General features: G+C 40.5%; 1 protein-coding gene across 1 annotated transcript in view; it reads right to left on the bottom strand.

Annotated features, from left to right (window-relative positions):
• DNAH8 (dynein axonemal heavy chain 8) overlaps positions 1-17,892 on the bottom strand; it is a 317,992-nt gene that overhangs the window by 188,250 nt on the left and 111,850 nt on the right. Inside the window, exons 35-41 of the mRNA XM_086371558.1 lie at positions 16,932-17,131; positions 12,916-13,069; positions 11,154-11,317; positions 9,933-10,035; positions 8,610-8,714; positions 8,089-8,250; positions 4,268-4,492 (exon numbers count right to left, since the gene is read on the bottom strand). Of these exons, the coding sequence (XP_086227684.1) occupies positions 4,268-4,492; positions 8,089-8,250; positions 8,610-8,714; positions 9,933-10,035; positions 11,154-11,317; positions 12,916-13,069; positions 16,932-17,131 (1,113 nt within the window). The remainder of the gene's footprint in view (positions 1-4,267; positions 4,493-8,088; positions 8,251-8,609; positions 8,715-9,932; positions 10,036-11,153; positions 11,318-12,915; positions 13,070-16,931; positions 17,132-17,892) is intronic.

The raw sequence follows: 17,892 nt of genomic DNA, 5'->3' as shown, positions 1-17,892 counted from the left end.
TCTTGTCACTGAATATATATTTACTGAGTCTTTCCTTGGAAGGAATATTTGATGAGTCTTTCCTCGGAGTGCTGTGCTGGGTAAACAAAGACAGACACAGTTCCTGCCTTCTGAAGATGACAAGTCAGGGCAAAAGACAAATCAGATAAACAAGTAAATGCAATAAAGTAGGGAAAGAAACTCAAGGTCATGAAATGATGTAGCAAGAAGACCTCCCCTAGTCTAGGTCTGAGGGAGATACTCAGAGAAAGACACATCTAAAGTAAACCCTGCAAAAACAGTAGGAATTAGCTGAGGAAATAAAACAGAAGGGGCGATAGAGGCATGAGAAGGCAAAACATTCTAGACAAAGACCCAGAAGATGTGGCTGGTGTGTTCAAGAAACTGAAGGAAGTTCAGTACTGCTGAGGCGTCCAGGACTCTGGAGAAAGAGTGAGAGCTGAGGCTTCACAGGGCAGAGGAAAGGGGTTGGGCACTGTCCTCACGGCAGTGGGAGAGGCATGGCCCTGTATGCACACATGCCTTCTTGTACCAGCACTGTGGCCAAACCAATCAATCTGCCCAGCCATCAGCTTACACCCATGGGCCAAGAGGCTTATACCCACGGGAGGCCAAGAGGCTCCCACCACCATGGATGCAAGAGACAGAAACCTGACAAGCACGTTCAGGAGCAACATCCCACCACAACACGTTCTACGGTGCCTAATGACTTTCCGTCAGCAAACCTGGAGAAACCCCAGTCCTGCCCACTCAGGGGAATCAATATAAGTGGCAAGTGGTCCCTTTCACTGCTTCTCCACCCAGGGGCCCAATTCCAGGTCATTCAGCTGACACTGAAAAATAGACTCCGGCAACTATACAATGCTCAGTTCTCCATCTCATGAAGTCTTCATGCTATTTAATTTTTGCTATTGTTTCATTGTCTATGATCTGGCTCCCCCCTCCAGTTAAGAATTCTATCTTCCCTTCTAAAGAATAGTTTGTATTCACCACCTTAAAAGGACTACTTTCAGGTAACAGTCCAGTGCCACCCGCAGGGACTGTGTTCTCTAGCACAGGACCCTCAGCCATGGAGATGTAGTCAGCTAGCTGCTTGCAACAGTCCTATTGGATGGTAAAGAGGGGATAGACTGGGGCTTGCCTGGTTGTCAAATAGTTAAGAATCTGCCTGCCGGGGACAGGCAGGGGACACAAGTTCGATCCCTGGTCCAGGAACTAAGATCCTACATGCCATGAGGCAACTAAGCCCATGTGCCCCAAGTCTGAGCCTGCATGCCCTAGAGTCCATCCTCTGCAACAACAGAAGTCACCACAATGAGAAGCCCATGTACCACAGCTAGAGAGCAGCATTCGCCGCAACTAGAGAAAGCTTGCACATAGCAACAAAGAACCAGCACAGCCAAAAATAAATAAAAATAAGTACACTTTTAAAAATAAAGAGGGGGTCGAGGAGGAAAGTATAAAGAAGAATAGCGGATATTTATTGAGTTGTTACTGTATATCAAAATACATTATGTTCTAAGCATTATACATGGAGAAATAAAATGCATATATGTGGGCTACAAGATACTATTTTACTTGGAATGCAAACTGAGCATGAGTTCACTAGCAATTGAGATAAAAAGAAAAACAGCTTCATAGTTTTAACTATGTGTATAGTTTCTTTAAAAAAAAAAAAAACCATTCTGTAGGGAAAGTAAAGCTATGCTCAGCATTTTTATTTTAAAAAGAAGGTTCTTCCATGAGACCTCAACTTTAAGAGACAGTGAGAAATGTACAAATATTCTCAATTACATTCATAGCAGGTATAGTAATGGATTCCATATGACTTCTTCTTGAAGTGGATTTCAAGGAAAACCAAAGTATAATGGTAATGGCAATTAAGCAAATCTGTAGAAGGCCAAAGCAATACGGTCTAAGTATGTGGCTCTTTGATGATTAGCATGAACCAGAGAAATTCTAGAGCAGTGTTTCTTGAGCTTTAATATGCTTATGAATCACCTGGAAGTTGTCCTGAAATACAGAGGATGATTCAGTAGGTCTGCAGAGGGGTATAGGTGGGGAGGCTGAAGATTTTGCTTTTCAAACAAGCTCCTAGGTGAGGACAGCACAACCGGTTGTCATACATACTTTGAGAAAGAAGGATCTAGATTACAGGGGAATAAAATGGATTCCATGCCCTTCAATCTTCAGTAAATACAACTTATCTGATCAGAACTTTTGATACAAGTTGGAAACAGATAGCCTGGGAATCATAATCTCTAAAAAATGGGCCCCAAGTTGCATGAACTGTGGGTCTCTGATGAAGGAAAAAGATACCTTAAAGACAGATCAAGTCAGGGACTTCCCTGGTGGTCCAGTGGTTAAGAATCTGCCTGCCAATGCAGGGGACACAGGTTCAAGCCCTGGTCTGGGAACTAAGATCCCACATGCCGTGGGGCAACTAAGCCTGAGAGCCACAGCAACTAAAGCCCGTGAGCCTAGAGCCCATGCCCCGTACAAGAGAAGTCACCATAATGAGACGCCAGTGCACCTCCACCGGAGAGTAGTCCTCACTTGCCACCACTAGAGAAAGCCCGCTCACAGCAATGAAGAGCCCACGCACCCCAGCAAAGACCCAGCTCAGCCAAGAAATGAATTAAAAAAATTTAAGAAATAAAGTAGAGCAGCATGTTCAGAATTTTTTTTAAAAAGTTAAACAGAATAATGCAATGGTAGTCAAAAATGAAGCTAGTCAAAATGATGGAATATCAAAACTACCTGGGCCTCTTATCCCATAATAGACAACTACTGCTCAAGACCACTTGTTAGGGTCCTGTTTCCAAAGGGAATTCAAATATCCCTTCTACTCCCACTCTGCAGAACCTTGCCCAGATCAAGCCCATGAAGACTTGTCGGACACGATCACCTGAACAGCCATAGGAGTGCCCTGAAACTTGGTTCTACTCAATCTACACTTTTTTCACAACTGGCTCATCTGTTGGAGGAGCTAATCTAGAAGACATGGCTTCAGGTGGACCCATGAGCTGGATGGACCCTCACCCCCTTCTCTGTCCCTGGAATAGGCGTTCTGCCTACTGTTCCCATAGTGGGAACTATTTTCATGGACGCACCCTTGAGAGAGGAACATGCCGTTGAGACCATCTGGATGGTATAGGAGGTAGTTAAGGCCTCCATACAAACTTATAAGGTTCTGGCAGACAATGAAATCGAGTTACAGATATAGAAAACAAACCTACCAGGGGGTAAGTGGGGAGGGATAAATTGGGAGATCAGGATAGACATATACACACTGCTGCTGCTGCTGCTAAGTCGCTTCAGTCGTGTCCGACTCTGTGCGACCCCAGAGACAGCAGCCCACCAGGCTTCCCCGTCCCTGGGATTCTCCAGGCAAGAACACTGGAGTGGGTTGCCATTTCCTTCTCCAATGCAGGAAAGTGAAAAGTGAAAGTGAAGTCGCTCAGTCGTGTCCGACTCCTAGTGACTCCATGGACTGCAGCCTACCAGGCTCCTCTGTCCATGGGATTTTCCAGGCAAGAGTACTGGAGTGGGGTGCCATTGCCTTCTCCGTATATACACACTATTATATACAAAATAGGTAACTAATAAAGACCTACTGAATAGCACAGGAAACTCTACTCAATACACTGTAATGGGGTAAGAATCTAAAAAAGGGGAGGGATGTGGATATGTATAACTCATTCACTTTGCTGTACAGCAGAAACTAACACAACACTGTAAATCAACTATATTTCAAGAAAATTATTTTAAAAATTCTGGCAGACAAATGCAGAGATTTAGTCCTCTAGAGGCTGCCCAAGCCTCATTAAGTATTCAATGAATTTCCTCACTAATATTGCTAACTACCAATCTGGAGTGGCATGCCTCTTTCTTCAGATTCTTCTTGCCCTCTGAGCGCAGGGGCCAAGTCATGAACTAACATTGCCATAACTCACAACCAAGCCCACCTAAATTATATCATATCCCTGGTTATTGGCTTAAAGAAACAGTTCAAATTACATCAGTTGATTCCAGACTTTCAGAATGTCAAAACTGAATACACATACATGACTGTTAAAACTACCAAATATATCAGTATATGTTTGTAGACACTGTATAGGCAAAGCTGGTTGTGAGAAAGGACCAAACAGATGCAAGATTCATATAAGCTACGAAGTATGTATAATACTTAACTGTTAATTATTAGAAGCACTAACTTTTAATTAATACACTAGATTACTTTAAATTAAGAAAAAAAATACTTTACCAAGTCATCAAAAATATCTCTCTGATGCACATGGATGGTAATTAGAGTCTCAAATTTCACTCTGTCAAACTTGCTCAGGTCATGTGTTGTCTGACTAATGAGAGTATTTAGAATATCCAAAAATTTCTGGTTTGTCACTTGCATGATTTTCCTGTCATCTTTTGCATTATTTAAAGCCTCTTCTGAATCATGTGTCCACAACATCTGAATTCCCAGAAGCCCAACCTAGAAATCCAGCAGACAAATAAGTTTACCAAATATTTAAAGCACACCTGCAATAAAATCTAGTGGTCACTTATTCACACTGAGGTGGACAGTCTTCTTGATTTTAAACTAAAAAAGGGACATGCATTTCTTCACTCTCAAAGGGGAAAATCACTGAAAGTTCAAACAATTGATTATTTATTTCAATGTGGATGGATAATAATTTAAACAACTGCTACAATTTATGCAATTATATATGCATTAATGGAAGATGCTTGGGGAATTTTTCTATAGAGGGCTTGAGACCCATATACCTTCATACAATGACTTTCCTTTCTAAAAAAAAATAAATGGAAATAATATATTATTGTGTATTTTTCTTCAGCAGAGTTTTCCAAGGTTTATTTGCATCTTCTAAAAAGGATATGCTGTCTATCTCTTTCCTTAATCTCATTCTAATTTCCTTATCTTTTATGTACATCTACTTCTCTTTCTACATATAGATCTACAAGAGACAGAGATAGAGACAAAAAGTCAGATAGGGGGAAGCTTGTCCTTTGTCTCCTGAAGAAGGCATAGGAAAACTGTAAGCTGATGCTCACCTTACCTACGATTTCCGCCCCAGGAAAGGAAATGAAAGCGGTCAGAACTTGCCCTCCCCTCACCCCCTCGTCTGCAACAACCGTCCCTTTGGGAGCTTCTGTTCTTCCCCAGAGTCAGGCAACATATCCAAGATCATTTGAACCAAAGAGGAATTCCACATCTGGTAGAGGAAGGAAAGTGTGCAAGTGGCGTATGGATTCTACAGGCATGGCGTTCAGTGTAGGTAAAGCAGGAATTCATGATACAGGATGCTCGGGGCTGGTGCACTGGGATGACCCAGAGGGATGGTATGGGGAGGGAGGTGGGAGGGGGGTTCAGGATGGAGAACACATGTACACCCGTGGCGGATTCATGTTGATGTATGGCAAAACCAATACAATATGTAAAGTAATTAGCCTCCAATTAAAATAAATAAACTAAAAAAAAAAACCAAAAACCCCTCTCCTTATCCTTGCTTCCTCTGGAACATCAATAATTTTCCTGCTAGAGCAGTGGCCAATCTTGGGTCTGCAGATGAAGGTAAACAAAGCCCTGGGGTGGAAAGGAAATAGTTGCTATCAGGAAGCTCCAGATAGCAAGCAGATTCTCTTTGCACAAAGCAGAGGGAAACAAAGCAGAAATGACAGTGCAAGGCTGTCTGATTTAAAAACTGACTATAAATTATGTTTCTCACTAGGTTTAAGAAGGCAGGGGACGTCATGGTGAAAACTGAAGGATGTTTCATTACAATAAAAAATGAAATAAAAATAAAAAACAAAATTCTCATCAATATTATTTGGTGTTTATGATGAGCACATTAAAAAATACTGAAAAGGAACACACTAAAATACTGTCATCATTTCCAGGTGGTGGAAATATGGGAAAATTTTCTTTTCACTTTTATATTCTTCAAATGTTTCCAAATTTTTCCAAAAAGGATCCATTGTGTTCAAAATCTTCAAAATGCATTTGAGAAAAAAGGTGAAATTTTAAACAATTTCAGATAAAAAATTAACACAGTAACAGAAAAATTGATTCTGGAAAACTGCTTTCTAAAATGCAATTTAAAGAGAGTAATATATATATTTAATGAATATATTAAATAAGTATATATTGAATGAAAATACAGAAAATGAATATATATATTCATTACTCTTTAAAGCAATTTTTCCATACAACTGAAATTTGCCTACTACAATGTTACGATTTTTATCTAAAAATCTTTTATCTAAAAATACATACACACATTATACAAAAGTCCTAAAAGTTGGTCAATTTTCCTATTATATCCTGTCCAACTTCACCACTACTTTAAATTTGCTTTTCAGCTTTTCCAACTGTAATGCTATATCTCCTTCTAATTGTAATCATGCTTTCCTGCAGGAGGGAAACTATGTTGATTTAGCCTAAGGAGCTATTTTCCTTAGCTATCAAATACAGTATTTTATAAAGCTTTGTCACAAAGGTAATAATGCTAATAAGAATAATAAAGCTTTCGAAGAATATTATAGAACACAAAACAATATTAACGCATTCTCTTCAGTGGAGATTGACTCTGTATTCATGCTTGTGTCATCTGAATAATCTCATAACATTTCAGCTGTCTCCACTGTGTGTGCAGTAATTCAGGATTAGGGGCTTGGGATGGGAAGAGCAGCTGGGTTTTGCTAAACCCGCCTATATTTTTCTTGCCTTCTAGTCATGAAATTAAAAGACGCTTACTCCTTGGAAGGAAAGTTATGACCAACCTAGACAGCATGTTAAAAAGCAGAGACATTACTTTGTCGACAAAGGTCTGTCTAGTCAAGGCTATGGTTTTTCCAGTGGTCATGTATGGATGTGATAGTTGGACTGTGAAGAAAGCTGAGCGCCGAAGAATTGGTGCTTTTGAACTGTGGTGTTGGAGAAGACTCTTGAGAGTCCCTTGGACTGCAAGGAGATCCAACCAGTCCATCCTAAAGGAGATCAATCCTGGGTGTTCACTGGAAGGACTGATGTTGAAACTGAAACTCCAATACTTTGGCCACCTGATGCAAAGAGCTGACTCACTTGAAAAGACCCTGATGCTGGGAAAGATTGAGGGCAGGAGGAGAAGGGGACAACAGAGGATGAGATGGTTGGATGGCATCACCGATTCAATGGACATGGGTTTGGGTGGACTCTGGGAGTTGGTGATGGACAGGGAGGCCTGGCGTGCTGTGCTTCATGGGGTCACAAAGAGTCGGACACGACTGAGCAATTCAGAACTAAACTGAATTGATCCCTCACTGTGTCTGACCGAGATCACAAATCATCACTCTTCATTTACCTTGGCTGAAAATGTAATGAAACTGTTACTTCTTCATTTGCCATATCCAGTTTTAATAACACCTGGCACATGACACCACACTTCTAAGAGTCAAAGGGCAGGAGGGCTTTTCACCTGCTCCAGCCTCTTCAATGTCTTCTCTCTAAAACCTTAGCTCATGAGAAGAACTTCACCAGATTATGCCAATTTTTAACTACTTGAAGGGAAAATAAACAAAAGGCAAGATGGATTTCATTTCAGGAAAAGATATGGTGACTCCTTTTATATATGTCCATATCTGTATCTGCATCTATATTTATCTACGTATGGATAGAGATGGGTGTTTTTATACATAGACAGGTGTCTTTTGTACAAGATGAAATTTCTCATTAGTCCTTTAGTCTCCGTGAAGATCCTCAACGATGGGAGCAGTGCAAACCCTATTCTGGGGGACGGGGTGGGTTGGACCAGAGTGGTGGAGGAGAGGACAAGTGTGAGGGTGGGCCTCTCTAGCTTGTTGAAAGCTAGAACGGCTTCCTTGGAGAAGGGAATGGCAGCCCACTCCAGTATTCCTGCCTGGAGAATTCCATGGACAGAGGAGCCTGGGGGACTACAGTCCAGGGGGTCACAAAGAGTTGAACGTGACTGAGCAACTAAGACACACAGAACAGCTCCTCACTGTCAGGCTGACTGTCTCCTGAATACCTGTCCCCCTTATTTCTACTCGTTGAATGTCGTGTAGTCTCACCTGTGCCGGAAAGTGATTGAGGAAAGGTAACAGCTGAAATCCTGAATCACTGATTTGATAGAATGCGGATCGAATTATATTATGCAATGACGACATCTGCATTTTTAATAGGTCCAGAAGCCAAATCTCCACGGGACCTTTGGCCATAACAGGACTATCCAACTGAAACAGTATATTACAAATAGGTTACAAATAGATAGTAATTTGATATTTTTACAAATGTCCTAAATCACAGTACCTCGAGACAAAGCAAACAATTTCACACAAAATACTTAAAACATGAGTAAAATTAATTAATAATGTAGCAAGAAGTATAAAGATCATTTGGTCTAAAACTTTCATTGTATAGGTGATAAAACGAATCCCAGAGAAATTAAATGAGTTATCTAAACTAGTCTGTAACAAAGCCAGGAAAGACTACAGAACTAGAACCTGACTCAACTCCCTCCCTTTCTCTCATAAGAGAACTGCATTCTACATTTTAAAGAAACCCTAACAAAATTTTAATCAAGTTAAATTACAATGATTTTTTCTCCTTCTCTTGATATGACAGCCATGATACGATCGTAGTCTTTTGCATGAAAGGTCACCTCATTTATGTTGTCAGACACTGCAGGGAGATGTGGCTATAAGAGAGCACAAGACAGAGCAAACACATCATACATGAGGTTAGACACAAAAGCTGCAGGAGACATGGGTTCAGTCCCTGGGTCGGGAAGATTCCCCTGGGAGAGGAAATGGCAACCTACTCCAGTATTCTCGCCTGGATAATTCCATGGACAGAGAAGTCTGGCGGGCTACAGTCCATGGGATGGCAAAGAGTCAGACATGATGGGTCAACTGAGCATGCATGCAAACACAAAAGCCATTGAGACATTTCTTAAAAGCTTTGCTATTTTTTTTTTAATATTTGTAAAAGATTAAGAATTTACTTCACTGTCTCAAAAAAAACAACAACAACAACAAACCAACCTCTTCTTTGACCCTTGACTGACTTGGAAGCCCACTTTTTTAAATCCAGCCATATACAGTGTTTCCTCCAAGACCTACAGATGCCCATCCTCTTACATTATGGAAGTTGAACCAGTAACTGCCATCTTCCTCCCACTGGAGACTGAACCACACTGTCCCTGTCCCCTTCCCTCCCAGGGACAGGTCAGTCCTTCTCTCTTGGCTCTGTGTCTGCCTTACACAGCTTCTACTTCCTTCCTGTCCTTTCTCATCCCCACAACTCCCTGGAAACCAACAAGGAAGGTATTATTAGCTGTTTCCCAGCTTCCCAAACCAGAAATGGTCCTGGGATGGGGTTTCAGTGCCTCCACTCTCAGTTCTCTGTAGTTTTTCTCTTCCCCCTGGAATTACTGCCCTTCGAAATGGCTAAAAGCATTTGAGAAGCATTCTGGACAGGAAAAAAGGGACACATTTAAACCACAATCCCTATCTGATCTAAGAATATTTAGATTTAAATACTCATAACAATGAGTTACATTTAGTGAGCACATACTTTATGTCAGGTACTTTTGATGCATTATCTTGCTTAATTCTTATGACAAGCCTATGAGGTGGAAATGATTAATATTCTGATTTTACAGACAAGAAAACTGAGACACAGGAAAATTAAGTAACTGGCTAAGATCATCCAACTGGTGAGTTGCATAATTGATGGCTCTTGCCTCCAGCTGATGGGCTCCAGATCCAAAGAAAATGAGGCATTTTATAACCAATGTCATTTTTAACACTCTTCTTTCCTGACTGTACTTTTCAGATGTTAACTTCATTTTTATTTTTTATTACACAGGCTATGGAAAAAAAGGATTTAGTTAACAGACATTTAGATGACACACCTGGATGGTATGGGAATCACTGGCTTGTCCAAGAATTTCCAGGAGAACTGGATCAGACACAAAGAAGAATCTTGGAAATAGTAATCGCTTCTTCTCCAAATACCTTTAAATAAAGTCACATTACCAAATAATTTTTTCTGAATTACTAATTTTGGGGTTTTTAGCCAAGACACAATCACTAATATCGATAAGATAGTAGCAAACACTTATAGCCATTTCCCATTTGAAAAGTTCTGCCCCACCATAGATGGCACTGGGGAAAGTAAGTGGAAATAAGAAAGCGTGACTCAGAGCAAGGCATCGTCTATAGTATTCTTTCTCATCAAGAGCCCTCCTGCAACCCTTCTAAGAGTACTGTGAACCTCAAGCTTAAATGCCAGGTGAACATATAATTTATCTCCAAACCAGGATATTTTGAGAGTGAAAGCGGGGGGCGGAGGTAACTAGCCATTCAGTCAGGACAAAGGCAAAAATTTGGACAAACCGGGGTATATTTTCGCCCTATTTCAAAAGAAATTGAGAAAGAACTGCCTTTGAAGAAAATTATCTGTGAATTTGTTTGGCTATTTGCTCTGTGAGTGCACCTCTCCACTCCACACCTGCAGTGTGTTGATTGGTAGCCCCCAAAAGACATGTCCACATCCTATTTCCTGGAATCCGTGAATACGGTCTCATTTGGAAAAGAGGCCTTTGCAAATGTACTGAAGTCAAATATCTCGAGAGGAGCTCATCTTGGATTATCCGGATGAGCCCTAAGTCCAATGACAAGTATCCTCATAAGAGACACACAGGAAGAAGAGGAGAAGGACATATAAAGACAGAGACTGAAGTTACGTAGCCACAAGCCAAGGGTAGTCCCAGAGCCACCAGAACCTGGGCGAGGCAAAGGAAAATTCTCCCTAGAGCCTTCAGAAGGGGCTGCTACCTTGACTTTAGACTTACGGTCTCCAGAACTGAGAAAATAAGTTTCTGTCATCTTAAACCACCCCGTTTGCGGTAATTTGTCACAGCAGCCCTACAAAACTTATACAATGTCTTAATTCACCCACCCTAACTTGAAGGTGTCTTTTTTTGCAAAGAAATCAAATTTATGTGAAATGTTAAATTCCTAACACCACTTCAACCGTCACTACCAAACCAGAAATGCAGTCAATTCTATTAATTTTGGATAAAACACCATCACATATAAAATGTTAGGCAATGAAAAAATTAAACTCTTACCCTGTAAGTGACTTCTGACATACTTCTAATTGTTCGTGTAAATGAGGTAAAAGCTGCCCCATGGTTTCATCTCCAACACAGCAACTAATCACATTGGGATTCTCGTGAGCTCGCTGCATTATCTTTATCCATGACTTGTCAATATTCTGAAAACGTTTTGCTTCCTAAAGACAAACCCATAGTCAGTAAAAGTTGGCATGTGGATGACTGAATGAAGCAAAGTCTTCACTCTGGCATGTCCTATAGTTCCTCAAGTCACCCTATTAATCTTAGGCTACATAATTTAAAGGAGCATTTTTTTTTTCATCTGAATTAACTCTGAACAACAGACACCCAAAGCCATAAAACTGCTTATTGAAATGCTGTCCTATCACAATAGGGTTTATGACTAATTCATTTCCTTACATTTAATACATTTTTCAAAGTGCCGCATGATTAATTTTCAGTGCTATCAACTTAAATCGCAAATCTAGTCTTTCAGCACCCCAGGTGTTTTGGTTTGATGAGCAAACTGAAGAAGCATGAAAATAATTTGATCTCAGTGTCTTTGGAATAATTAAAGCTTAATAGTGCCCCAGGAAAAAGAGAAGGAGAAAACAGTAAAAATCTGAAACAAAGCTTCATTTACATTTTTGCAAATGAAAATTTACTATTTACTATGAATGATATTAAGCTTGCATTCGATTGCAAAAATGCCTTTAGAAATTGGCATAATCTTGCCTCTATCAAAAGTTTTAAGTGCATTTTTGATAAAAAAAAAAAACATAACTTTCTGATTAAAAAAGAAAAGATTTCTGTTTTAAAAATGTGTTACAAAGGGGAACCAGCTACTTTCAAAATGCTTTTGTCCTTGATTTTTAATCTACAAAGATTTGCGACCCCATGGACTGTAGCCTGCCCATGGAATTCTCCAGGCAAGAATACTAGAGTGGGGAGCCATTCCCTTCTCTAGGGGATCTTCCCAACCCAGGTATTAAATCTGGTTCTCCTGCATTGCAGGTGGATTCTTTACCATCTGAGCCACCAGGGAAGCCCCATAGAGATGCCATAGATATGGAAAATCAAAAGAACAAGACTAATTTTACAAAAGGAAAATTACCTCTATAGAATAAAGTTAGTAGTAATGTATCGGTATTAATTTAAAAGGTCTCAATAAAGCTGTTTTAAATAATTTGTTACAGGTTTCTAAGGCTAAGTTTCCTTGCCTCGTGTTTCTAATCTACTATTAGTTAACTTACTAGTAGTTAATTTGTGTTTACAGATTACAGATTATTTTAACTCAGAGGAATAAGTCTAACTCTTAGAAGAGATGAACTTCTATAATTTAGTAGTATCATATTTGAATGTACCTCACCTCCTCAGACAACAGATTTGAAAATATTATGTTTATAATATATATTTATAAAATACTATGAGTTTCTTCTTTCTATTAATGTAAAGCAAAGGTCAGCAGTTTGCAACTTTTTTGTTGATGGCAAGAGAGCAAACATTTTAGGCTTTGTAAGGCCATATGGTTTCTGTTACAACTACTCAACTGTGCCATTGTAATGCTAAAGCAGTCACAGACAGGACATAAATGAATGGAGACACAGCTGTATTCCAATAAAGCTATATTTACAAAAATCGGTGAGTTGGCCACAGTTTGCAAACCACTGGTACAAATCCTCAAGACATGACCATATGTCTTTCTGAAGATTTCTACAGAGACATACAGACAACATACACCAACTATTCTATCAGCAGTTACAAGACCCGTACTTACCTGTGGTAGCTGTTTGGCTATGTCGCCACCTACAAAGACAGCTTCAAGATAAACCCAAAGGTTCTGGACTACTAGCCACTCTTCAATTATATCTGAGGAAGTAGACAATTTATACACCCAATTCTGAATATTTTTTTTAAATGGAGCATTATATCTAAAAAGTAAGAATGGAAAAATATTACATTTTAAGAAAGATTCAGACAATAGTAGGCTTTAACAAGAAGGAGAAATATTCCTTTGACAATGAATATTTTTTCCTACAAAAAAGCAGCTCCTATTAAATTTCATAAAGTTAATGAGATATTTGCATTTTTATGAATAAAACATAGAATTATAGTGATCTCACTTACTGCTCCCACGTTTCAGTGATAAACTAAGAAATCTGCCTAGTTTTAAGCTACAGAGGTCTAGCAAAGGAATTGTACTGGTTGCTCTTTGGAGTATAGGGAAAATACGGACTAAGATGGCCTGCCAAGGCTTCTGTGAACCAAATCCAAGTGGGGACTGCCCGTGAGAATAACACATAGGGCCCTGTTATCACTGGTCTGTGGAACTACTAACACAAGGCCTGGGTCAAACTTGAGGTCTGATGTTCACTACAAATGTCGTCTGCCTTACCTACAGACTGCTAATTCCACCAGGCACTGTGCTTAGTAGATTCTGCAGTGTTAAAGATCCAGAACTGCTACTCCCTAGAAGCCCTTGTGGTTGTTGTTCAGTCACTCAGTTGTGTCCAACTGTTTGTAATCCCATGGACCACAGCATGCCAGGCTTCCCTGTCCTGCATTATCTCCTGGAGTTTGCTCAAACTCATGTCTATTGAGTCGATGGTGCTATCCAACTCATCCTCTGTCACCCCCCTCTCCTCCTGCCCTTAATCTTTCCCAGCATCAGGGTCTTTTCCAATGAGCTCTTCACATCAGGTGGCCAAATTATTGGAGCTTCAGCATCAGCTTTAACGAATATTCAGAGTTGACTTCCTTTAGGATTGACTGGTTGGATCTTCTTGCTGTCCAAGGGACTCTCAAGTGTCTTCTCCAGCACCACAGTATGAAAGCATCAGTTCTTCAATGCTCAGCCTTCTTTATGGGCCAACTCTCACACTGTACATGACTACTGGAAACACCATAGCTTTGACTATACAGACTTCTGTCGGCAAAGTGATGTCTCTTCTTTTTAATATGCTGTCCAGGTTTGTCATAGCTTTTCTTCCAAGGAGCAAGTGTCTTTTAATTTCATGGCTGCAGTCAACATTCATGGTAACTTTGGAGCCCAAGGAAATAAAGTCTGTCACTGTTCCCATTTCTTCCCCATCCTGCTTCTTCACCATCGGGGCTAGCTAAAGAGTTCATGAGACTACAAGGTGTCCAAAAAGCTGGGCACAAATAAGAAAGACAAGAAATAGAGTGGATGCCATGAGGAAGTGATGGGAAGATACTGGGTAAAGACCTAATTACCTACAGTTGGATTAAGACGCCAACTTCAGTTGTGGCAATGCAAGCATATAGCTTTGAAGTTGTGTAGTGGCACTTCCTGGTGAGTGACATTTGTACAGTCTTAAAAGTTTTCTTGATCCAAGACAGAGTGACTTGAAGGGACTCACATATAGAATGGGGTTCTTCTGGGTATAGTCTGATGCTTGAGTGCAACCTTTGGTTTCTACAAAAGCTTATGTTATACATGGAGGTATAAAGTGGCGGTACAAAAATTGCCCCAAGGAGGTAGATGAGTTGATCTAGTAGTAAGAGGCATTTTTTCTCAACTCACAATTTATAGTGTGCATCTGACCATCAGTCTAGAGCTGAAAGGCAGTCAATATGCCAAAAGCACCTTCAAAATCAATACATGCAGACCAAGAGGGTGTGGATAAGCATTTTAGGGAGCTGAAGCACCTAGATAAATGGAGTTAAAAATAACTTTGCCCAGAAATTTTTGAAAAGACTCATCTTTGATGGTGTATAACTTCCCAACATGAAAAAGGGGGACTTGAAATAAATCACTAATGACAAGTTTTGTCCTTTGGCCAGGTATTTGCACTGCACAACTTTACATGGTAGAACCTGTTAATGACAGAAAAGAAGGTTCATGGAATCCCATGAGGAAAGTGTCACAATCCAGGTATTTGAGGTGAGTCAAGTCTCACCCATGGAAATACACAATTTCTTCTGACATCACATCTGAATAGCCCTAGAGATTCATCTGGCACTTGCTACAAGATAAGGCTATGGTTGGCTCTGGAAGAGGCATTCTGGATCCACTTGGTGCTGCAAAGTTTTCTAGAAGAAGGATCTCCAATAGTGTTGTGACTTCTCAGATATCCTTATACTCTTCCTAGCAGGACCTCAACATTGAGTTTACTAGTACAATAAATTAGTACTCTAACCACTCAGATTACTTTGCCAAACAAAGCTATGGTGTTTCCAGTAGCCATAAAGAAGGCTGAGTGCCAAAGAATTGATGCTTTTGAACTGTGGTGTTGGAGAAGACTCTTGAGAGTCCTTTGTACTGCAGGGAGATCAAACCCAGTTAATTCAAAGGAAATCAATCCTGAATATTCATTGGAAGGACTGATGCTGAAGCTCAAGATCCAATACTTTGGTAACCTGATGCAAAGAGCCAATTCATTAGCAAAGACCCTGATGCTGGGAAAGAGTGAAGGCAGGAGGAGAAGGGGATGACAGAGGAAGAGATTGTTGGATGGCATCACTGACTCAATGGACATGAGTTTGAGCAAACTCTGGGAGATGGTGAAGGATAGGGAAGCCTGGCGTGCTGCAGTCCATAGGGTCACAAAGAGTCGGACATGACTGAGCAAATGAACAACAACAACTCAAGTTTTATGCAAGTTAACAGTAAAATTAAGAAAAATTTCAAGTCTGAATTCCTGAGTTGCACAGTCTGGCTCAGATCAATCTACAGCCTTTCTTCAAGAGATCATAATTCAGGAAATCAAGATGGCAAACTTTTCAATGAACCATGGCAAAGCAGAAGCCTGTGAAGTCCAGGAACCACTGAATAGCCAATGGTCACCTTTGCCAGCTTATTCAGATTATTCAGATTCCCTGAAAGCAGAGGATGAGCCCTAGGAATTTAAGCCTAGCAACTTCACCCTAGAACTCCTAGGAGTTTTGTGAGTTAATGCATTATCCAAATGCAAGACTGCCTTTGGGCCAGAGGTCTTGCAGGATGTCATTCAGTAAACAGTGATCCCAACATGCAGATAGGGTATTATAATCCCCATGCACCCTGGGCACTGACCTCTGTTAATGACCTCTGAAATAATGTGACACATTTCTTAGGTGTGTTAGGGTAAAGACCAGTTAAGAATCACTGGATAGTCAGGTAGGGGATTGCAGCTGCTGCTGCTGCTAAGTCACTTCAGTCGTGTCCGACTCTGTGCAACCCCATAGACAGCAGCCCACCAGGCTCTGCCATCCCTGGGATTCTCCAGGCAAGAACACTGGAGTGGATTGCCATTTCCTTCTCCAATGCAGGAAAGTGAAAAGTGAAAGTCAAGTCGCTCAGTCGTGTCCAACTCGAGACCCCATGGACTGCAGCCTACAACGCTCCTCCGTCCATGGGATTCTCCAGGCAAGAGTACTGGAGTGGAGTGCCATCGCCTTCTCCATATTCCTTCATGTTTGCCAGCCTACTCTTCTTGGGCTATTGGGTGAACACTTGAGCAGGTTCAGCCAAGGAGGACAATGACAAAAAAATGAAAGAATGAGAGAGAAAGAAGATAAAATGAAGATGTCATCTTGGTAGGGAGTCAAGATATTCAGAAGATGAGCTGCCAATTTGGGGGAGAATAATTATGATGGGGAGATGAGTACCATAAAAAAAAATTGAGGCCATGATTATTAGGGAAAATAGGTAGTTCATGTAAGGACTGACAAGAGTCAACACTTTAGGTCAGAATCTCGTGTTGTGCCACAGCTACGAAACTGGAGTTTTATCTAAAATTATATAACTCTAAATGGCAAATCAAAACCTTCCCTTGCAAATTATAAAATTACCTGTTGCTTAGTAAGGAACCCAAAACCATTAAACTATCCTCCATCAAGGTGATAATCTCTCCCGATTCAGTTCCTTTGAGCAGGAGTTCTCCCTTTCCCTTAAAGGCTGCAAAACTCAGGTTCTGATTGGTCCAGTTCTCAATCACCTGAGTCAGCTTGGCTTCAATATCCTTCTCCTTAATGGCAGATATGCAAATATCCTTCAGAGGGAAATCAAAGAATATGTCATGACATTTTCAATTACAAATTCAGTGCATTAAAATCACATAATTTTTTAGTTTGGCCCTAGAAAATCATTCGGGTTCCCAGGTTGCGCAGTGGTAAAGAACCTGCCTGTCAATTCAGGAGCCATAGGTTCAATCCCTGGGTTGAGAAGATCCCCTGCAGAAGGAAATGGCGGTCCACTTCAGTATTCTAGGAAAATTCCATGGACAGAGTAGCCTGAGGGGCTTCAGACCCTGGGATTGCAAAGAGGTGGACACAACCGAGATACATGAGATACGGAACTTAAATCATGTTTCTTGTTTATATTTTTAACTGTTGTTTTTCAGCCAACATGGACATAATCACAGCTGCGCTCAGTGGCTTGTTATAAGAAGCAAATGAGAATGTGAGATTCTTTTGAACTCTTTAAAGTAATATATAAACATTGCTATAGTCCCACCTCTTCTGACCCTAATATGAATATCTCACTTGATTAAAAGTTAATTCTAATTTTTATGGATTTTCCTGTTTTCCTGAGAAATTTTGATATGAAAGTCTCACAAAGGTAAATAAAATGAAGGTATTTTCCGAACATACCCCAGTTGATTTTCCTACTTGGAATCACAGAATCTCAGAGATGGGAAAGGATATGAAGGTGCAAGGAATTTCCACAAATTAGTGTGTGGTAGAGCTTCCCTAGTAGCTCACACGGTAAAGCATCTGCCTGCAATGCGGGAGACCTGGTTTCGATCCCTGG

This window comes from Bos grunniens, chromosome 23, assembly GCF_055505025.1.
Source record: "Bos grunniens cultivar Pamir isolate PY7600 chromosome 23, Bosgru_T2T1.0, whole genome shotgun sequence".
NCBI lineage: Eukaryota > Metazoa > Chordata > Mammalia > Artiodactyla > Bovidae > Bos > Bos grunniens.
Note: the sequence above shows the minus strand (reverse complement) of the source record. Positions and strands in the feature narration are given on the sequence as shown.